Consider the following 21,336-nt stretch of genomic DNA (forward strand, 5'->3'; position numbering starts at 1 on the left):
CTCATTCTGCTTCATCTTTTTTTTTTTAATCTTAGTATTTTTATTGAGATTTTATTGTTCAGGTTCAAGTGAATTTTTCTTTTTTGGCTCAATTCCTCCACCCGCCAGCCCCCTATCTCCTGACAGCTGTCAGCCTGCTCTCTATCTGACTCTGTCTTTATTGTGCTTGTTAGTTCATTTTTTTCTTGGTAGTTTTAAAATAAGTTTAATTTCCTTAACAGTTACAGGGCTATCTAAATTATTTATTACGTATTGAATGAGTTGTAATCCTTTAGGGTTTTTGTTTTTTTTGAGGAGTTGTTCCATTTCAACTAAGTTGTCAAATATATGTGTACAGAGTTGTTCACAGTATTCTTTTATCTTTATCATTTATATCTGCACAGTTTGTAGTGATAGTTATTTCATTTCTGATACTGATAGTTTGTATCTTTTCTCTTTGTCTCTTTTCTCTAGTCTTACAGGAGGTTTGTAATTTTATTGTCTTTTCAAAGAAACAGTTCTTTGTTTCACTGGTTTGTTCTATTGTGTTTTGTTTCTTTTCAATTTCATAGATTTCTGCTTTTACCTTTATTAATTTCCTCTTTCTGCTTGTTTTGGATTTATATTACTCTTGCTCTTCTAGATTATTGAGGTGGGAACTTTGATTATTGATCTGAGACTATCTCTTTTTCAATGAATGCATTTAGCGCAATAAACATCTTTCAGCATTGCTTTAGCAATGTCTCACAAAGTTTGATGTTGTGCTTTCATTTTAATTACATTCAATGTATTTTTAAAATTTCCCTTGTGACTTCTCTTTGACCCATGGATTGTTCAGAAGTATATTGTTTAGCTTCTAAGTGTTTGGAGGTTTTCCTGTGACTGATTTCTGATTTAATTTTATTGTGGTCAGAGAACACACTCTATGTGATTTGACATTTGTTGAAATTTGTTTTATGACCCAAGATATAATCTATCTTGATATATGTTCCATGGGCACTTGAAAATGTGTTGTGTTGGGTAAAGTGTTCTATAAATGTCAACTAGATCCTATTAGTTGAAGGTATTATTGAGTTTTATATAAATGCTCACTTTCTGTCTAATTGTTTTACCAATTATTGAGAGGTGTTGAAGTCTCCAACTTCAACTGTAAATTTGTCTATTTCTCCTTTTAGTTATATCAGTTTTCACGTGTTTTGTACGCTGTTGTTTGGCGTGTATACATTTAGGATTGTTGTCTTCATGTGCATTGACTGTTTATCATTATATAATGTCCTGTCAATTTCTTTTCTACTGAAGTCTACTTTATCTGATAACATAGTCATCAGACATAACGTTTTCCTTTGGTTAATATTTGCATTATGTACATTTTTCATTCTCTTACTTTCAATTTGCCTATATTGTTATATTTAAAGTGAGTTTCCTATAGACAATATTTAATTGGGTTTTTTTTTACCACTCTGCCCATCTCTGTTGTTTAATTGGTGTCTTCAGATCATTAACATATAATTGTTTCAATAGGGATTTCTTCATGTTTATCCTGTTTGGGGCTGTTCACTCTGCTTCCTGAATACATGTTTTTGTCTCTTACCAAATTTGGAAATATGTCGGATATTTTTCATCAAGTGCTTCTTTGGCTCCACCCTCTTTCTTATCTTCTGGGATTTTGATGACACATTAGGTCCTTTGTTGCAGTGCCACAGGATCCTGAGGCCGTCTGTATCTTTCATTCTATTTTCTGTTGTTCAAAGGGAGTAATTTGTATTGTACTTCCTTTCCCTTTTTTAGTTCTAAAATTTCCATTTGATTCCTTTTTGTAGTTTCTATGTCTCTGGCAAGGTTCGCTATCTATATACTCATTGAGGCCAAATTTCCCTTGAATTTCTTATATTTTCCTTTCATTACTTGAACACATCAGTAACAGCTACTTTAAAATATGACAGCTAAATCCAATACTCGAGCCCACTGGAGTCAGTTATTATTGCCTTTTACCCTAAATAAAAATTACTGTCTATAATTTATTTTTTATAATTATTACAGGGTTATTTCCTATTTACATTATCTGGTAATTTTGGTTGAAACCTGAGTATTGCGGATTTGTTGTAACTTTTCATTTCGTTATGTTGTGAAGATTTGTTGTTACGGTGGGCATTTTGGGGAGGGGGGTGGGTTCAAATGTTTGTGAACTGCCTAGTGACCAGTTTGTGGTTCTGACAAATAATGTGAACACCTCTTGTGCATGTGCACACATTTCTGTTGGAAATATAACTAGGAGTAGAATTGTTTGGTCATAAAGTATATATACCCTCAACTTTAGTAGATAATGCCAGACTCTTTCTAAAATTTTCAGTTTATACTCCCTCCACCAGGGATGTGAGTACATGTAATCCATGGGAGGATTCACTTTACTCCACATCTTTGCTGTCTTGTGGCATTTCCTCCAATTCCAGCATATGTGTAAGGTTATGTCATTTGGTGTTGCTTTGTGTTTCCCTGATTATTAATGGGACTGACCTTTTCATGAGTCTGGCTATTTAAAGATCCTCTCTATAAGGTACCTGTTTAAATCTCTTGTCCTTTTTTTCTGTTGACTTGTATTTTGTTGCTGTTGTTGATTTTTAGAGTTCTATATAAATATAATATAAACATATACTGAATTGGATTAATTGCTCACAGGCCACTGAGATATAAGAAGGGGTGGGAGAGATAAATATATTTAAAATGTTAATATTTTAGATTGGTCTCAGCCATGTTACAGGAAATAATGGAACATATTTACATCAGATTATTAACAATGTAGAAGGACCCTTGAAGGCCAAAAAGACTGTGCCAGTCAGTGAGACTCCCAAGATGCATATTAGTAAATAGTAAGTTGGGTGTCCCTGCTTCATCAAGAACACATCATCTTGTGAACATGAGAATCAAGAGACCAAGAGAATGAGACCTAATCACTAACATCCTCAAGTCCCCAAACCGATGCCCACAGCCACCTACCTTCAGGTGTCGACTAATGTGGGAAGAAAAATCTGATTTAAGACATTATTTAGTAGGATTTTTTTTGGTCACAATCAAAATGTGACTGGTAAAATAAGCATCTCAACTTCCCGATGTGAGCATTTCCCCCTTCCCCTAATTAAGATTAAAATTAATGGGACAGGTGGGAGGGTATTTACTAGCATCTCATAAGATAATGAAATGTTTGAAGCACTCAAAGAAAACAAAAAGGTTTTTGTGACCAAGAGTAAGGTAAGGAGGATAGGATGTGGGCCCAAAGATGTATCCACCAGGATATATGATGCTAACTGCCCTAAACCTCCCAAAACCCACTAATTTATTGCAGTAGACGTTCATTCTTTGTTCAAAGTTCCATGCAGGTGTTTTTAGTCAGGCAGTTTTCCTCCCAAGCAGTGACTCAGGTATCCAGACTTCTATGCTTTTACTCCATCACCTTCACACACGGGCTTCAAGGTCACCCTGGAAGGTGGAAGACGGCAGTGGGAGAACGTGGGGAAGGCCCATCTGCTCTTTAGCTGCCCTGGTCTGGTGGTGAAATAGCACTGCAACTTCCTCTTCATTGGTGAGGCCTGCTCACAGCCCCGCCCCGATGCAGAGAGCTGGGAAGTGGAGCTTAACCACCCAGGAAAAGGACATTTTGGTGAGCACCTAGAAGAAGAAGTGATACTGGTGTAAAGATCTGGAAGATGAACATCAGGGAAAGAGTGCTCTAGAAAGATGGAGCAGCTTGTACAAAGACCCAGAAGTAGAAACGGATTAAGAGTGATGGAGGAATGAAAAGAAACCCTGTGTGGCTAGAGTTCTGTGAGGAAGGAATGGGTTAAGATGCAGTTGGAGAGGGAGGCCTGGGCGACATCGCACAGGGCCTAGGAATGAGGTTGTCTTTTGTTTCCAGAGCAATGAGAATCCACTGAAGAATTTTAAGCAGATAAGTGACAAATCTGATTTACATTTAAAAAAGATCACTTGGCTGTGTGCAAAATGATTGCTTTGGGGAGCAGGAATGGATGCAATTAGACAGTAAGGTGGTTATTGCAATTGTCAAATATCCTAGAACCAGGTGGCCAGTCTGAGAAGTCACCTGGGAAGGACAACCTGGGGATAAAAAGCTCTAATTATGGGTCTCTAAAAAGCTGTAAGGGCCTTGTGCAATTACAGAAATGGTTGAGTGTTTGGAGCTGAGCTGTGTCTCTGCCAAGATCATGATGCTTCTCTTGGAACTGTATTCTCTTAGGACTGTGTTACAGGAACAAAAGCTGGAGCTCACCAATATCTGCAGAAGCAATTAGCCTTTACAGGGGATGCTAACAAGCACAAGACATCCATTGCTATCCAAATCCAACTTGATTCTTGTCTCTCACCCCACCCCCCAAATTTCCTTATTTTGGGAGTACTCTTCCCCTGCTGGGGAAAAAAGTTGCAGCAAGCCCAGGACTTTTCAGCTCATTCTTGGTTAACAGTCTTATGCTCATTTTATGATACAAACACAATCTCAAGTGATTAGAATGTTTAATCCTATGTAACAATAAATAATCTGCCCCTGTTGTAGCTTTAACTATTTTCCCTTCCCAGCTCTGCTCCACTTAAGTCCAAGAGCTTGCTATGAGGAAGGGCAGAACAATCTGTATGCTCTCTGCTCTTCTTACCTCCTCTCCACCTAATAGCTGCTGACTGCTTTAGGCCCCAGTGCAGAGAAGGCAGGGAATAAAACAGTTCTTGTTTGACTGAGTGGTTCTGTGCCCTATGGGCCAGGCAGATATTTAAAGGGGACACCCTTAACCCTGGTGGATGCAGCTTTATTCTGGGTGGTCTCCTGCAACTTCCTCCTCAGGCCACATGGCACACTCCTGGCTTCTTTGTGTTGAGGTCTCCTTGCCTCTTCAAATGGTCCTATTGGACAGGACCCAAGATAACCCATGCTTCCCTCTCTCCTGCAAGGTGTGTAAGATACACTCATACATTAGGCGCCATGGCAAATTCTGGGAATGCAGGCCAATGCAAAAGCAGCAGCACTCATCTGGCTCCACATCGAACCAGTGAGTGAGCCTCTGCTTGCCTTTCCCATTTTCAGGGCAGGAGTCAGACTCTGGGCTCACCATTCCTTGGCTGTAGGATTAAATGCTTCAAGTGTCCCAAATGGTCCTAATGGAGTCTCCAATTAGACTTGAGGTAAAAGGGCAGAAACCAGCCTGCCCCTCAGAAGTGGGTGGGTTCTGACAGTCAGCTGTACTCTGTCTCACAGTAACAAGCTCTCTAGAAAGCAATCTTGCACCAGTCTCCTCCCATCCTATCCTCTTTTTGACCTTGAACCTTAAGTATGCTATTAATACTAGCAATCATAGGGCACAGAGCCACTGTACTTTCCTAAGTCATTCATTCCCTCTCTTAGAAACAATATTCATGTTCTCCTCTCCTCAAAACTCCAAAACCTCTTCCCCTATTCTCACTCTCAACCCAAAGTCTACTTCCTGCTTCATTGAGAAAAATCAAAGCAACCAGAAAAAATCTCAAACCCTATCCTGATCCTCTGAAACAGAAACTGGGCGAGGGTTTAGCAATCTGCAATATAACAAGCCTCCCAGATAATTCCACTGCACTCTCAAGCTGGAGAACTACTGCCTTTCACAATGGGGCAGCCCCTCCCACTCCCGTTTGCCTCTTACTACTCTTGCCACTTCTTAGATTTGTTCTCAAGTCGTTTCTTAAACTGGTCTCATTGTTCTTTAAACAGTTGGCATGCTGTTATTTCTTAAACATGTATCACTCTCTCTTCAGTCTAGGCTCTCTACATTAGACACTGAAGTTCAGGCTGGACTTAAACAAAAGCTTGTCCTGAAGCTGATGATGGATGGGGGGTGGGGGGAATGTGGGTCTGGCTCAGATTGCTTTCAGAATCAGGGTGATTGATAGGGCCACTAGTGGGGGCTGGGCTGAGGTAGAGTGAGCTTGGGATCTGAGTCAAACCCAGAGAGATATTTACTCAGGTGGCTAGTGGCAGAATAGGCCAAGAGGGAATCCAAATTATAAGGGGGGAAAGCAAAAGAGGGGGGACGGCAGACCCCAGCTGTTCTGCTGAGCATGCTAAGAAAACAGGGAAGATTAGTTAAGATCTAGGAATATAAACAAACAGCATTTGGGAAAGAACACAGATCTGGAGATATAAAAGGTGATGTGTTCTACAGTGAGATGTCCTGCTACTCCAACACATCCCATGGGCATGGTGGCTTACCTCCCCATTACTCCAGGAGGCTCCTGCCCCATGGAGCTGCCACAATAGTCTCTGCCACAATAGTCTCTCCCCAGTAATCCCCAGTGAGTCCTGACAAGCTAGAGAGGACTGTCAGGGTATTTTATCTTAGCTGCCTGGCAGCCGGCTCCACTCAGCAGCCTCACATCACCTCCCAAACGGGAGTCTCTAGTAAGCTGTGTGAACCCTCAGCACTTTTAAAATTCATGCCATCGGCCTCTCCTTCACTTTGTCTATAGACCTCTTGGATCTGCTCCCTCCCTCAAGAGGCTGGCACCCATTCCATGCCAACTTCTACCATCATCCTGGACAACTGCAAAGTCCATGCAGACAACAGCCTACCCCCCACACAATACCTGAGCCCTCAGTCCATTAACTAATCTTCAGGCAACCTCCCCTGAATGTCTCTCAGGCACTCACTGCTGTGGTATACTCTAGACTTTGCCATCACCAGCAGCTGCTAATTTCTGATCATAGCCTCCCATCCTTCCAGGTCACTTGTTCAATTACTACCAGTGTAAAAACCTATTCCTGTCTTCACTCTCCTATGTGTTCTACAAAATTCCAAGGCCCAATATAGCAATCACTTACTTGTGAATGGTCTGAAACTCCTTTGCTTGCTTTCCTTACATTTCTTTTCCATGGCAAGGTTCCAACTCTGATGATCCCTTAGTGCTCCCCACCACAATCTGATTTCTCTTTCATCTTCATAGGCTTCTCAACTGCATTGACAGCTGATAACCTTCCCATTCCTTCCACATTAAAAAATCCACTCTCCTGGTTTTATTGTTCCATCTCCTGCCCAACCTTTTCATCTGGTTACCTTTACTGGTTCTTTTGTTGTTGTTAATCCTCACCTGAGGATACTTTCCCCATTGTTCTCCGGAGAGAGTGGAAGGGAGGGAGGGAGGGGGGGAGAGAGAGAGAGAGAGAAACACTGATGTGAGAGAGACACACCAACTGGTTGCCTCTTGTATGCAACCTGACCAAGGGGGCAGGGAGCGAACCCACAACCCAGGCACATGCCCCAACTAGGAATTGAACCTGTGATCCCTCAGTACGCAGGCCAACGCCTCAACCACTGAGCCACACCAGCCAAGGCTACTGGTTCATTTTCATTTACCCATCCACTAAATGCTCTTCACATTTCTATTCCGAGCCGTTTTCTCTTCTCATTATCTTACTCTGGGCATCTTATTTATTCCTATGACTTTAATTACCACCTCTGGGCTGCTGATTCCCAAACCCCTAGCACAGATCTCTCCTGAGACTTTTATGTCCCACTTCAAAATGAACATCTAGGGATACTTACAACATTGTGAATGGCATCACCAGCTCACCCAGTTGCTCAAGCCAGAAACCAGACTCACTTCTCTCACCAACCCTCAACATTTATTACCAGTCCTATCTACTGAATTTCTCCCATCTGCCTTCTTCCATCATCACTAATCCACAGTGGCCTTAATTTATCTTGTGCCCCAAACTGGGGCTCCTGCAACACCCTTGCTCTCATCAATCCCACTCAACTGGTCCCAGTCATTCTTTATCATCTGCTTAGGCCAACAGCCTGCCTCAAAACCTCCATCCCTTCTGGAGGCATCCAACTGGCTCAGAGCCTGGAACCTGTATCCCAGTGGTCATGCCCAGTTCTTGTTCTTGGAAGTAGGTAGAAGAGGTTGTGTGTTTATGCCTGGACTCATGGCAGATTCCTTTTAGGAGCAGCCAAAGATCTATCAACCCAGTTCATCTTTTCCAGCCCTAGCCTTCCTTGCTTACAGCTTTTCCTAGCACATGATGATCTTGGCCCACTGCTAGGCAGAAATGACAGACCCATCTGCCAATGAACAGCCCAATCCCCACCCCGACATGGCATTAACTGATGGTTATTTATGAAGAGACCCAACTCCCTCACGACCACTCTCCAAAGGACAGCTCAGACTCTATCAAAATCTCTACTTATCCTATTAAATGAGCCTGTTGAAAGGCCTAGATTGAGTTCTGGGTCTTCCTCAGTCAACCAGTCTATTCTTTACCCTTCAACCTCCAACGCAAACTAGGGAAGCTCTTTAGAGAACAATGAGGCTTACAACATATAATAGCCACAGCTAGTTTATTGAGCACCTCCTTGGTACCCGGCCCTGGCTACAGATTTCCTCAGTTGGCTCATACAACAATCCCGTGAGATAGAAATTCTCCCATTTTTCCAAACAAGGAATGTAACATTCAAAAATTAAGTGACTCTCAGCAATAAGTGGCAGGCCAGGATTTGAACCAGGCCCACCTGGTTCTAAAAGCTGTGCTCTCAGCCAGACACACACCAGGGCCCCACGGGACAACAAAAGATGCTGGGAGTTGTTTGGGCCATGCAGCTCCAAGGATGGAGATGAGAATAGAGGGGAAAGAGGTGGTTAGTACAGAGAAAAGCAAACAGTCTTGACCCAGAAGCCCAGCTTGATGTGTTGAGTCAAGATGTTGGTGGGCTACCAGTTGTCCCAGAGCCAAGAAGCAATGCCTGCCTGTCTGAGGCCTTGAAGGCCTGAGCAGATCAAAGCTGAAGGAGCAGCAGCTATCCGTAAGCTGAGGAAGCTGGTATGCAGACAGAAGATCAGAAGAGAGGAGAATGGAGACGCCAGGACAGAAAGCCCATGTGGCTCCTGAGAGAAGGAAAAAGGAGTCAAACCCAGAGATGCCTTGAATTCCAAACCATCTAGTTTCCATGACACCTAGGAGATCCATAATTCCCAGGTATCCCTGTATTCTCACAATAAACTCCTTTTTCTTTAGCCAGCTCAAGTGATTTTATGCTTCTTGCAACCAAGAATCCTTCAGTAGAGCAGGGCCGAGGCAGGGGTTTCATCACACTTTGTTCTTGAGACAGAAGAAGGGTGGTACCCAGTCCTGGGTCACAACCTGGATGGTTATGGTCTTCAGAGTTCTGAGCATGGAGTTTGAGACTTGCTTCCCCTTTCCAGGGTGGGTCCAGAGGTCACCTGCGCTTATAGAGACATGGCTGAAGCTTCAGGCCTGAGAGTTGAGCCTTGGGTCCTACCCGAGGGGGCCCAGTCTTTTCAAAATCAAACAAGAAGAAGTGGCTGTTGGTCAGGTCCTAGGGGCAGAAAAGATGCAGTGAGCCCCAAATCCTCACCCCATTCTTCAAAAACACCTCTGTCTATGTTCCACCCTTGCTCAGAAAGCTTCCCAGGGCTCTCCCATGAGTCGTGCCTCAAGAAGCAAATGCCTGTGTCTATAGCCTCTTCCCGGAACACCACTACCCCAAAAAGGGCCACACATGAGACAAACACAGGGACAGACTTCTTGGGGCCCTCACCTTGAAGATGATCTTGAAGCCCAGTTTGGTCACAGCTCCCAGAAAGGTCCGAACATCTTCAAAGCGGCTGCTAACTTCAGCCACTTTCAGGAGGCCCCTGAGAAGAATGGAAAGTTCTGTGTAAGCGCACAGACACACACATGTGCACATATACATGCACTTGGTGTCCTGAAGGCTCTTACCCTGGCTTCAGCACTCGATTTGCCTCCTCTAGAAAGTCCCTGATGTTGGTTCCCATTAGCGAAAGGCAGAACACAGCCACATCTACAGACGCATCCTCCAGAGGCACCTGTGGGTAGTGGGGGTGGTGTATGAGGCACACACTATGGGGAGGAGAAAGCCAGCACTGAGTGGCAGTGCTGAACATCAGAATGGGGGGGAAGGAGGGAGTGTTAGAGATTAGCACATGCAGGTTGGGCCTAGAGCACACAGGGATAAAAGAGTTTACCTGGGCCATGTCACAAACAGTGACCCTGGGGTCCAGAGAGGCCAAGTCAAAGCAGTGTACAGGGTTCCGGATACTTGAAGCCAGGCGGCAGTCCCCACAGCCAAAGTCAGCTACCACTAGGGATGCAGGCCTGAGAGTGGAGGGGAGGGATCACTCACTGGTCTAGTCTGAGCCCATGACTGACTGACATCGCTTTTCACAGTGCCCAACCCCCATTCACCGCTGGCGAAGGTCCCTGGCGATGCGGTCCACCGGCTGCAGTGGCCACTTCTTGACTTGGCTCTGGAAGCCACGGTGGTAAAGGAGAAAGGCCTCAGGATCTTCCTGGAAGAGCCGTTGTGCAGCACTGCTGGGCCCTGAGTATAGCTGTTCATTGAGGTAGCGAAATCGAGCACCATCCAGCCGTTGTGCCATACGGGCTCGCAGAGCTCCTGCCCGAGCCTCAAGGCTGTCTTGAGTGGGGGCAGGAGGCCCCTCTGTCTCCTCTGTGGGGGCTGTGGTTAGAGGTCGGTCTGGTGACTGAGGTGGCCGAAACTTGTTCTTATGTCTACGCTTGTTTTTCTGCCGGTTCCGCCACTGCTTGCGACTCAAGGTATGGGAGGTTTGGGGGGAAGTGGTCACAGGGCTGGGTTTGGGTGGGTCATCTTGGGTAGCACTACTCTTGCAAGTTTTGGGACCTGTAGGGAGGAAGATGGGAAGGCATATTTAGGGCAAGAGCCACTGAATTCTGAGGCTTGGCAAATTCATCCTGGCCAAGACAGAGACTGCAGCCTGGATGAAAGTACTCCTCACTGCCTAACCCCCAACCTGATGGTGGCAAGTAACCTCCATCATACGTAAGATCAGATGATCCCCCTCCCTGTCCCACACACCATACATGCATCCACTGATACCTGTTTGGTCAGCACTGTTCAGGGGCTGGGTAGGGTGTGAAGGGGCCAGTTTTTGGCATTTCCCCTTTCTTTTCTCTTCTGTAGCAGAGTCACTGCCAAGAACCCCTTTACAGCACTTCTTCTTTTCTACTTCCTTTCCCTTAGAGTCACTGCCAGATAGGCCCTGTTTTTGACGCTTCTTCCTTTTCTCCTCTACTTCAATAGAAGCACTGGCAAACGAGGCCTTTTTCGGGCGTTTCTTCTTCCTTTTCACCACCTCCTCCTCCTCAGAGTCACTGCCAGGGAGGCTGGGGAGTTGTTGGGAAAGAGATGCCGCCTCCAGGGCCCGCAGTGTGGCCAGGAGCCTGCTGCGCTTGGAGCCCTGGGGGGGAAAACAAGGGATGAAAGCAGGGGTGAGAATGGATGCGACCTGGGGAATAAGAAGGGAGGGATAGGGGCCTGATTCAGACACTGGCAGAGGTATCTGGATTATTCCCAGTTAACCAGCTTGTCATGAAGCTTGTCAGACTCTGAAGAACTTTCAAGTTGCCACTCCAACCTTTGAGAGGCTGGAGGGCAGAGCAACCACCCATCCCACTCTCTTCAATGTTCAGAGGAGGTATTGGGGTTCCCCAGAGGAATGTGGTAAAGCCACAAGCAACAGGACCAAGGCCAGAGACCAGGAGTTCCAGCCCTGCATCTCAGGCTTTTGCCTCCAGCTGATAAAAGGCAGGAAGGTTTCTGAAAACAAGAGTGACAGGACGATAGGTGTGTATTTAAAATGACTCTAGCTGCAGTGTAGAGAACTGAAGGGGACAAGCTGCAGACAGAGGGCGACTGGCCTGGGTTATAGCAATGGGTTGAGGGAATGAAGAGGAGGCATAAAGCAGACAGATTCTGTGTTGGAAGCTCACAGAGGGTAGGAAGAACCTGCGAAGTACAGCTGCCTTCATGTCAGCAAAAGCTTAAAGGAGAAGGTCTATTGTCTGGGAGGCTTCTGGATTGAAGTCCTACTGGGTTGTCCCAGACCAGGCACTTAACTGGGAGGTTCTTAGTAGCCCCTCCACACCACCTTTTGAAATGGTAGTATACAGACAACCCGTCATTGTCATTCCTTCTTGCTCTCTCAAATCCAATCTCCACACTAATTCTGAAGGAATCCTTCCCCTGCTAAAACTGCTTCACCGACTTCTGTCTATCCTTAAAATATGCAAAACCACTAACTTACCTCTCCAACTTCAATGACATCCCCTCTCATTTTCTGTGCTGCAACGGCACCGATCATTTGTGTGTATGTGACCCTAACAGGACATGCATGCTCTCTTGACACAGGACCTTTGCACGTGCTTTTCCTGTCCAGGAAACCCTCTTTGCTTCACAAATTCTACTTACCAACTCTCCGTTCCAACGTCATTTTCTTTTGGGAGTTCTCAGATCTTCGACCTCAGTCGGCTGCTAGCGCGCGCACGCACACACACACGCACACGCACTCACACACGGAGGGCGCGCGCAGCGTGACTGGCGCCGCGATCCACGAGGATCCGTTTCAGGGCCCGAAACACCTTCCAGTGCCCTGCGGGGCCACTCACCTTGATTTGCGAGGCTGTCGCGGGCCGAGACCGTGAGGCTACAGGCCCGAGGCCCGCGGCTAATGGGGCCTCCTCGGCCCACTCTGGCTCCTCAAACATGCGAATGGTGCGGGATGAGGTCGCGGGATGCCCGCGCCTCTCCACGTGCAGAGCGTCTCCAGGAACGCCGGCGCACAGAGCCGGAAACCAGAGTGAAAGGCCGGGGAGGGCTAGAGCGTCCGGCGCAGGGCAGAAACCATCGAGTTTAAACACTGGTGTGCTAGAAGGGCAAGGAGCAGGGAGGAGGGGAGGCCCGCGCGGGCCCCGAAGGGCCAGGGGCGGGGCGGGCCGGGCGGCGGGCGCGGCCGGACGGGAGTTCCCCCGAGAAGGCTCCTCCAGCCGGAGTCCCGGTGAGTGAACACCCGTGCCCCCTCCCCAAAGCGCGAGCCCTGCCGGCCCGTCACCCCTCACTCCGCCTAAGTTCCGAGTCTGGAACTAGGGCCATCTCCGGGAAAGACCCCCGATCTCCTCCCCCCGGGAACGCGGCGCCTGAACTTCCCCTCCCCCAGCTGTTAGCGGACGGGGTCCCTGTGCTCGCTCTCTGACATCCCTTCAGAAGATATACTACCCCTTGCTCACCCCCTCCCTCGCCCGCACTCCCCTCTCCCTCACGCCCGGGGACACACAGTTGGGGATCATCCCGTTGCCCCGAACTCCTTCCCAGACCTCCACTAACTGGGGACGCAGCCCCCAGACCCACATCCCCAACACAAACACTTCTCAACTTCAGGAGACAGTTTGGGGCTCACCCCCGTCCCCTGGGTCCCTTCACAGTCCCCAGGCTTCCCCAGTCTAGGGGGCTGAGCGCCGGGACGCTGCTATGGACGACATTTTCACTCAGTGCCGGGAGGGCAATGCGGTTGCTGTTCGCCTGTGGCTGGACAACACGGAGAACGACCTCAACCAGGGGTGAGCTGAAGAGGCTGGTGGGTGAGAGGCAGGCAGAGACACTGTCCTCTCGGTGATGTGGGGTGCCCGCGTCTGGCGGGAGCGGCTGCCTTTCCTATGCAGTGTGACGAGTGCCAAGCACAGCCGGGGGAGGGGGGGGGGGGGAGAGGAGGGGGGGGGGGGGGACACGGGACACGGGGAGCAGAGGGTCTCCGCAGACGAAGCTGCGCTTGAGCTGAACCTTGACTGCTAAAGAAACGTTTTATTGGCAGAGACTGCACAGAGCTTTCCAGCCTCAGTAACTGCATGGGCGAGGAGGCAAGACAGGGCGGAGAGTGGGGAAATTGTCCAGTTTCATGTGCCTGGAGGATAGAAATCCTCTTTGGGCTTCTGTGGACTGAAGCATTGGGTACAAGTGGAGAATGACAGGAGACTGGAAACGTCTGCAAGGGTCAGCCAGATCATGCAAGGATATTTAGGCTATAATGAGGTCTTTATTCCAAGAACAAGGGTTTAAAGCCATGTAGTGATATGAGATTGTCCATTTGTAAAGTGTCATCTTAGATGCTTTTTGCCATCTTAGAGCAGGTGGCAATGTGAAGAGAGGCAATTGCCTATTCCATCCCAGAAGTTGTGGTGGCACGGACTAGAATGAGGGTAGGTGAAAAAGAAAGATCAGATTCCTAAAATCTTTTATGATAAAGAATTGGTGAAAATGTCAGGGGGAACATGTTGTAAAGTATATGACTGTCTAACCACTATGCTGTACACCTGAAACTAATACAAAATAGTACTGAACTGTAATTGGAAAGTGTAATCAGAAATTTTTTTTAAAGAATAATTTAATAAATAAATAAATAAAAAAGAATTGGTGAGACTTGGTGTGGGAACTGTGGTAGGTCAAAGGCAATGACCAGGGTTCTGACTTGGGCACTTAGATAGATGGTGGTTCCTTTAACTGAGATGGACTAGACTGAAGGATGATGAGCTCCACTCTAGCCATGTTCAAGTGATAGTACAGGGAAGTGGAAATGTTGAGTAAGTTATTGGTCATGCAGATTTAGATTTCAGGAGAGTTATGTCTTGGAGACACAAATTTGGGAGATATTAGCATGTAGATGATACTTGAAGACATGGGTGTGAAGGAGAGGGGATGAGAAGCCTGCAAGACTTAAAAGGAAAAACTGGAGGTTGAAGGAGAAATAGGAAAATATTGGTAAAGCTGAGAGAAGTGAATGTTTCAATGAAGGGGGAGTGGTCAACAGTAGTATAGGCTCCTGAGAGATCAAAGAACTTGAACACTTTAAGGTAACCATTGAATTTACAATTAATGGTATATTTGATGGCTCTGTGAGGGCTGTTTCAGAGGAGAACAGGTGAAGAATCCAGATTACACTGGGTTCCTTCACTTAAGGAACTATATTAAACACCCCCTTTGCTGGGCACTAGGGGTGGTGATTCAGACTCGATCCATGACCTCAAGGCAGGGGCCTTGTGCCAGGTTGAATGAGAGATGAGGTTGGCTGAGACTGGAAGACAAGAAAAACAGTAGTGGTGTTGACTCAGGATGGTGGGTTTAAATTGTTTTTTAATTTAATTTTTTATGGTTGGCAGAGTTTAGTTTCTATATTTGAGAGGTAAGAACCACCTGTCATCTTCATCCAGGCTCCCAATAGGCTCCCGGGCTCCCATTAGGTTCTGTACTACTTCTCCATGATTCGCAGTCATTTGTTCTGCAGTCACTTGTTCCGTTATTCATATAACTCCTCAAACAGTGCTCTTAATAAGGCAGTGGACACTGTTACTATTTTGTTGGTGGGGTTATAAAGGCTTAGGCAAAGTTTCCAGTGGGTATGGCATCTAGATAGACTCTGCTGCCAAAAGGTAAAGTGGTGGCATTAGTGAAACTGGCTTTGTTGGTTTGAGGGGATAAGTTTTGGGGGCCCAAGCTGGCCATAGGATGGATATGTGGAGATATATCCATCATATATCCCTGCAAGCCTCTCTGAGATTAAAGTCTTGGCCCTGAGGTGACCTGACAGTGGACAGAAATCTATCCATACTTTTGCCCTCAGGCTCTGGCCTGCTCTGGGGCCATAGACTGGGGGAAGGCTGATAAGCCAAGGCACAAATTAAGGAGCTAAGAGGTAAAACAGACTGATAAGCCAGGGGTGGGGAGTGGACCCCCACCTCCCAGGAAAGCTTTTGGGTATCTCTGTGTCAGCAGATGAAGGCAGCTGTGGAGGGAAATCATTGTTAAAGGCCACACCTTCCCCTAAGCTGTTGGGGCATTTTGGTGGCCTGTGGCAGCAAGACCCCTGATCAACTCCAGGCCCAGCCTAGAGCCCCCACACGGGAAGTGACCACAGCACTAAAGCATCCGGAGGCAGTCTGCCCAAACCACAGACCGCCCCCCTGCTCCGCCCCTTGGATCTGCCTCTGGGACTGGATGGAATTTCCTTTTATGGCCCCAGGCTGTCAGGCAGTCCCAGCTCCCACCCAATTGTGTTTTGTTTTTTTTTTTTTGTATACTTCTTTGACTTTATAAAATACACATCCTTGGGAAAAGAAAAAAAGTCAGGTACAGTTTTCTTTCTACAAGCCACTCTTATTTTCTTGTTTTCTATGCCCAGATTGCTTGAGCAATCCTGTTTTATGTGATAGTTTGATTGCTGCCTCATCAGTAATGACTTATCAAAAGCATTTCTCCTTCTCGTTATAAACCCTTCCAAAACTTCATTTTTAATTCCATTCCTTTTTAAAATTAGTTCTAGTACCAGAGCCAATCAGTAAGTTTGCTCCCTCTCCCATGAGTTGTGGCCTTCCTTCTCCAATACCCCACACCCCTAACATTCACTGAACCCCTGCTGTGAGTCCATTCTTGCAAGAACCTTAGTCTGACAAGACAACCCGTTAACAAATTTTTACGATCCAGTGATAGTACTATAGTAGGGGGATGTACAAGATGCAATGGAAAACAGAAAGGACAAACAGATGCTGGAAAAGGGATGCAGAGGACACCAGATGAAGAATGCTACCATTTAATGAGATAGGGTTTGCCAGAGAAGAAAGGCTGGTGGGAGACGGTGGTAAAAACAATGAATCATATGAACTTGTTGGGGGTTGGGTTTGAAGCTCAGGGGAAGGTCTGAATTGGACAGTTTGGGACATTACTGACATGAATGAGAATTGAAGTCCTGGAGAGGTAAGGTTTCCCAGGGTGAGTATGCAGAGGGACTATACTAAGGCCTTTGCCCCGATTCCACCTCCAGATAAATGACTATTGCCCCTTCCTTCAAAGGGACGATCATGGCTTCTCCCCCTTGCACTGGGCCTGCAGAGAGGGCCGCTCTGCTGTGGTTGAGATGCTGATTATGCGGGGGGCACGAATCAATGTGATGAACCGTGGGGATGACACCCCCCTGCACCTGGCAGCCAGTCATGGACACCGGGATATTGTACAGAAGGTATGTATGATTCCCCTCCATCACATACATGCCTAGAAGTCAGCCACAGGCACTGTAACATACTGGAAAAAGCATGTGTAGTCTTCTCCCTCCTCACATGCCTCAACACCCATCTCTCATTTGGGACTGACTGTGCCTTCTGCCTCTTCTTTCTGTCTGGCCCTGGGGATCAGCTGCTGCAGTACAAAGCTGACATCAATGCAGTGAATGAGCATGGGAATGTGCCCCTGCACTATGCCTGTTTTTGGGGTCAAGATCAGGTGGCAGAGGTAAGTACTCAGGCCCTAAGCCCTGGGATGGGTGGGAAGTAAAGTCTGAGCCTCAGTAGGAGATCTGGAATCCTCATCCTGTCCTGTGAGCCCTGCAGAGTATATGACACTCATAGGGTTTGTACTGCATCTGCGTTCATGGTTGGTCATGACTGCCAGGGAGGTAGCAGGGTCCCTCATCACAACCACCTTTTTATTCCAGGACCTGGTGGCTAATGGGGCCCTTGTCAGCATATGCAACAAGTATGGAGAAATGCCTGTGGACAAAGCCAAGGCACCCCTGAGAGAGCTGCTCCGAGGTCTGTCCTCCAACCCCCAACTTGTGTCCTCTTTTGTTCCTGCCTGTCTCCTCTCTCCATACCACAGCTGAGGCCAAGACTGTCTTTTTTCCCCAGAGCGGGCAGAGAAGATGGGCCAGAATCTCAACCGTATTCCATACAAGGACACATTCTGGAAGGGGACCACCCGCACTCGGCCCAGTGAGTCAGTTGTGAGGGGAAGGGTGGTAATAGGGAATAATCCTGGGCTCCGTGGGCTGGGTTAGGGGGGAGTTGGGTACCTGACCTCCTCACACTCTCAGGAAATGGGACTCTGAACAAACACTCCGGCATTGACTTCAAACAACTCAACTTCCTGGGAAAGATCAACGAGAATCACTCTGGAGAGGTGACCCCTGCCTTTCATGGCCCTCCCTCCCCAAACTCCCCAAATTACATGCTCTACACCTCTTTTTTCTTCTCCAGTTAGTGGGCATGAAAGTGATGGCCTTAGTTAAAGCCTCCTAACCCTTACCTGTCTCTCAGCTGTGGAAGGGCCGCTGGCAGGGCAATGACATCGTCATGAAGGTGCTGAAGGTTCGAGATTGGAGTACAAGGAAGAGCAGGGACTTCAACGAGGAGTGTCCCCGGCTCAGGTGGGGGAAGGCCTAAACTGGAAGCTACTGCTTTCAAGGAAACCGGACTAGACCCCAAGAGGGAGATGTTTTATGCTGGGTCTCAGCCAGGGACACTCTCTTCCTCTCCCAGGATTTTCTCGCATCCGAATGTGCTCCCAGTGCTAGGTTTCTGCCAGTCTCCACCTGCTCCTCACCCAACTCTCATCACACACTGGATGCCATATGGATCCCTGTACAATGTACTACATGAAGGCACCAGTGAGTAGGGGATGCCAGATCTCACTGAAGTGGGTAGAGGGTGTGTGAGCCTCTCCAAGCTATTTGACTATTGCCTCTTCTCCTAGATTTTGTCGTGGACCAGAGCCAGGCTGTGAAGTTTGCACTGGACATGGCAAGGGGCATGGCCTTCCTACACACATTAGAGCCCCTCATCCCACGACATGCACTCAATAGCCGTAGTGTAATGGTGAGGTCACAACTTCCCTCCTGGCTCAGTCTCCCAGAAGACCTTTCCCTATGATAGGACTTACCTCCTTCCACATATCTGTCTTCTCTCCCTCAGATTGATGAGGACATGACTGCCCGAATCAGCATGGCTGATGTCAAATTCTCCTTCCAATGCCCTGGGCGTATGTATGCGCCTGCCTGGGTGGCCCCTGAAGGTGAGTGAGATTATGTTGGGAGGTAGAGAAGGGCCAGCTCAGCAGCAGTGGAAGGGGGCAGACAGGACAGGATAGGCATCTGGAACAGATTAAGTCCTGTCCCTCCAGCGCTGCAAAAGAAGCCTGAAGACACAAACAGACGCTCAGCAGACATGTGGAGTTTTGCAGTGCTTCTGTGGGAACTGGTGACACGGGAAGTACCCTTTGCTGACCTCTCCAACATGGAGATTGGAATGAAGGTGAGAGCACGTGTGTTGGGGGAATGGCGGGGGTAGTGACAATAATTATAGAGGGGCTGGGCTTTTCCCACATTTGTTCAAATATACAGTAATCCTGTCCTGAGGGTTGGAGACCTCTCACTACATAAGACTCAAGTCCTGAGACTGACCTTGTTTTCTCCTGTATTTACAGGTGGCACTAGAAGGCCTTCGGCCTACCATCCCACCAGGCATTTCCCCTCATGTATGTAAGCTCATGAAGATCTGCATGAATGAAGACCCTGCTAAGCGGCCCAAGTTTGACATGATCGTGCCTATCCTGGAGAAGATGCAGGACAAGTAGGGCTGGAAAGTCCTTGCCTAAACTTCAGAGGTGTGGGACACGGGGGAGTGCACCTCCCCAAAGCAGCAGGCCTCTGTTTGCCTCCCCTGCCTGCAGTCATGGTACTACCCCAGCCATGGGGCCCATCCCCTGCCCCCATCCCTACCACTGTGGCCCCAAAAGGGGCTGGGCTCAGAGCTTTGTCACTTGCCACACGGTGTCTCCCAGCATGGGAGGGATCAGCCCTGCCTGTCACAATAAAGTTTATTATGAAAACAGGCTGGTGTGGGGACAAGGAGACAGACAAGTACATATAGGTTGGGTGGCTCAGGTGAAATAATGCGGCTTCTTCACATTGATGCCATACTCGCTGAGGGCAGGGGTCAAGTCCTCCATGGTTAGAGTATACTTGCGGTCCTGAGGGAAAAGGGAAGAGCACCAGCTGAACACAAGAGTCCTGATTTCAATCCCAGGTGGGTGACCTGAGTAGGTTTTTTTTTTTTTTTACCTCCCCTAGGGCTTAGTTTCCCCAAAGGGGTTGCAAGATAAATTAAGCCTGCTGCTGTGGGAGGTAATTACTGATTCAATGAACCTCCCCTCACACCTTGCTCTTGCTTCGGGAGCTGCCAGAGGCTGTGCCCTTCATTTTGCAGTGCTGTAGTGCATCGTTGGCAATATCTGAGATGAATTTCTGGGCAGCTAGGGAGATGAGCCGAATTCTAGAGAGAAAAAACTGGTATAAGGAGATGGACAGCAAACCCCACACAAGCACCCAAGGCTCTAACTTGTCCAGAATTTACTCACATGCGAGGGTCTGAGGCCTCAAAGCCAGCGCGGTTCAGGTAGTAACCAGTCACTGCATCTGGGATCTGAGAAATCAATTAGACAACTGTCAGTGTTCACAATAGGCAATGCAGGGCTGAGAGCGGGTGAGGGCAGGAGGACAGGCCTGGCTATCAGGAATCTCAGTTTGGGTGGGCAGAGGGGACAAATCACAAGTTAGTAGGGGGTCAAGTACAAGAAGAGGGCGTTGGAAATCCAGGTGCTATGGCAGAAAGCTTGCGTGACAGCGGGCCAATAACCTAGTTCAGGCAGGAAGCCCACCGTAGGCGTGTAATCCTCCAGCTGCATCAGGAAGTCCACCAGAGGCGTGCTGGACACCACCGGCTTCACGTCTCCGTTGGCCGCACTCGGCAGCACATAAACTCCGTTAGACATGGCCCCCTCTGGGGGCGCCGCGCCGCCCGCCGACACCGGAGCTGGAGGAAAACCAGCAAACTGAGACAGGGAGGTGGAAGGCGCAGAGCCCCAGCTAGACCTGCCTTGTAGCCTGTGCTCTTCCCCACCGACAGGCCCAGCCCGGGGCGCTGCCCTCACCCTCACCCGGCCCGGCCCTCACCAGCCCCGCGCCGCTCGGCCGGCTCCCCGGCCCGCGCCGCCACGGGTCCCGTGCCCCCTGCCGCGGCTCCAGCCCCAGGCCCCCCTGCTGTCCCTGCGGGGCTGGCCTTGTTCTCCGCAGCGGTGCCGGCGGGCAGCGCGGCGGGGGCTGAGACCACGGGTGCGGGGCCCGGGGCCGAGGCGGCGCAAGCCGGCGCCGCCTCGGGGTCCGCGCCGGAGCCACTGCAGCTCATCAGGCCGGTGGGAGAGGCGGCGAACAGAGCCGCTTCCGCTTCCGCTCACGTTACGCACCACCAGGGTGACGTCAGACGCCTCGCGCTCGCCCCGCCCAGGCCTTGACCGCTCTGGCCCTCAGGCTTCTCGCCTGCTGGTTCGCTTAAAAGCCCGTTGGATGAGACGTCCAGGGGCGGAGAGCAGACCCCGCAGAGCGCGCCGCCCGGGACGCTCCACCTCCCGCGCCGCCGTACTCCTAGGCTGTTCCGCCGGGTCAGGAACCGTGGAATGTCGAGGACTCTCCTGCGCGTCTGGGACCTTCGTTCAGCCTGACTGCTGAAGACCTTACTTTGGGCTCACCGCCCGGCACCCCTTTACCACCGGTTGCCTGCCAGTCGGCATCATTTCTAGTTCCCGTATTCATCCTTTTAAGGGTTCGAAGTGGAGGTGGAAAGCGTGCCCCGCCCCGCCGCCGGCTGCCCGGAGA

General features: G+C 48.6%; 3 protein-coding genes across 4 annotated transcripts; 1 reads left to right on the forward strand and 2 right to left on the reverse strand.

Moving 5' to 3' along the window:
• Positions 1 to 8,326: 8,326 nt before the first annotated feature.
• On the reverse strand, positions 8,327 to 12,673 carry RRP8 (ribosomal RNA processing 8). The gene is made up of 7 exons (XM_081154112.1): positions 12,479 to 12,673; positions 10,911 to 11,271; positions 10,238 to 10,694; positions 10,018 to 10,147; positions 9,752 to 9,858; positions 9,570 to 9,666; positions 8,327 to 9,347 (listed from the first exon to the last, which is right to left on the reverse strand). The coding sequence occupies exons 1-7, from the start codon at positions 12,575 to 12,577 to the stop codon at positions 9,228 to 9,230; spliced, it is 1,371 nt and encodes a 456-aa protein (XP_081010238.1). The 5' UTR covers positions 12,578 to 12,673; the 3' UTR covers positions 8,327 to 9,227.
• Positions 12,674 to 12,780: 107 nt separating this feature from the next.
• ILK (integrin linked kinase) lies at positions 12,781 to 19,547 on the forward strand. 2 transcript variants are annotated; one of them, XM_081154113.1, is made up of 13 exons: positions 12,781 to 12,867; positions 13,292 to 13,426; positions 16,707 to 16,872; positions 17,046 to 17,141; positions 17,344 to 17,440; positions 17,537 to 17,620; positions 17,722 to 17,807; positions 17,945 to 18,054; positions 18,167 to 18,294; positions 18,381 to 18,502; positions 18,599 to 18,698; positions 18,807 to 18,937; positions 19,110 to 19,547. In XM_081154113.1, exons 2-13 carry the CDS (start codon positions 13,338 to 13,340, stop codon positions 19,257 to 19,259), a joined length of 1,359 nt encoding a protein of 452 aa, XP_081010239.1. In that variant the 5' UTR covers positions 12,781 to 12,867; positions 13,292 to 13,337; the 3' UTR covers positions 19,260 to 19,547. The 2 variants fall into 2 exon arrangements, with proteins under 2 accessions (XP_081010239.1, XP_081010240.1); XM_081154114.1 differs by having other exon boundaries at positions 12,791 to 12,867; positions 13,309 to 13,426.
• On the reverse strand, positions 19,485 to 20,906 carry TAF10 (TATA-box binding protein associated factor 10). Its single transcript, XM_081154116.1, has 5 exons — positions 20,638 to 20,906; positions 20,343 to 20,497; positions 20,043 to 20,107; positions 19,843 to 19,957; positions 19,485 to 19,655 (listed from the first exon to the last, which is right to left on the reverse strand). The coding sequence occupies exons 1-5, from the start codon at positions 20,867 to 20,869 to the stop codon at positions 19,566 to 19,568; spliced, it is 657 nt and encodes a 218-aa protein (XP_081010242.1). The 5' UTR covers positions 20,870 to 20,906; the 3' UTR covers positions 19,485 to 19,565.
• Positions 20,907 to 21,336: the final 430 nt, after the last annotated feature.

This window comes from Miniopterus schreibersii, assembly GCF_964146895.1.
Source record: "Miniopterus schreibersii genome assembly, chromosome: 12".
Classification (NCBI taxonomy): Eukaryota; Metazoa; Chordata; class Mammalia; order Chiroptera; family Miniopteridae; genus Miniopterus; species Miniopterus schreibersii.

Excerpts from the sequence above, each read along its gene's own strand:
- ILK (XM_081154113.1), top strand. The coding sequence starts at position 13,338 with ATGGACGACATTTTCACTCAGTGCCGGGAGGGCAATGCGGTTGCTGTT. Across the intron at positions 18,699-18,806 it reads TGCCTGGGTGGCCCCTGAAG|CGCTGCAAAAGAAGCCTGAA; the intron begins GTGAGTGAGATT and ends CTGTCCCTCCAG. Across the intron at positions 18,938-19,109 it reads ACATGGAGATTGGAATGAAG|GTGGCACTAGAAGGCCTTCG; the intron begins GTGAGAGCACGT and ends CTGTATTTACAG.
- TAF10 (XM_081154116.1), bottom strand. The coding sequence starts at position 20,869 with ATGAGCTGCAGTGGCTCCGGCGCGGACCCCGAGGCGGCGCCGGCTTGC. Across the intron at positions 20,498-20,637 it reads GGCCGAGCGGCGCGGGGCTG|CTCCGGTGTCGGCGGGCGGC; the intron begins GTGAGGGCCGGG and ends GTTTTCCTCCAG. Across the intron at positions 19,958-20,042 it reads GAGGCCTCAGACCCTCGCAT|AATTCGGCTCATCTCCCTAG; the intron begins GTGAGTAAATTC and ends TTTTCTCTCTAG.
- RRP8 (XM_081154112.1), bottom strand. The coding sequence starts at position 12,577 with ATGTTTGAGGAGCCAGAGTGGGCCGAGGAGGCCCCATTAGCCGCGGGC. Across the intron at positions 10,695-10,910 it reads GAACAGTGCTGACCAAACAG|GTCCCAAAACTTGCAAGAGT; the intron begins GTATCAGTGGAT and ends TCCTCCCTACAG. Across the intron at positions 9,859-10,017 it reads CTGTTTGTGACATGGCCCAG|GTGCCTCTGGAGGATGCGTC; the intron begins GTAAACTCTTTT and ends CACTACCCACAG.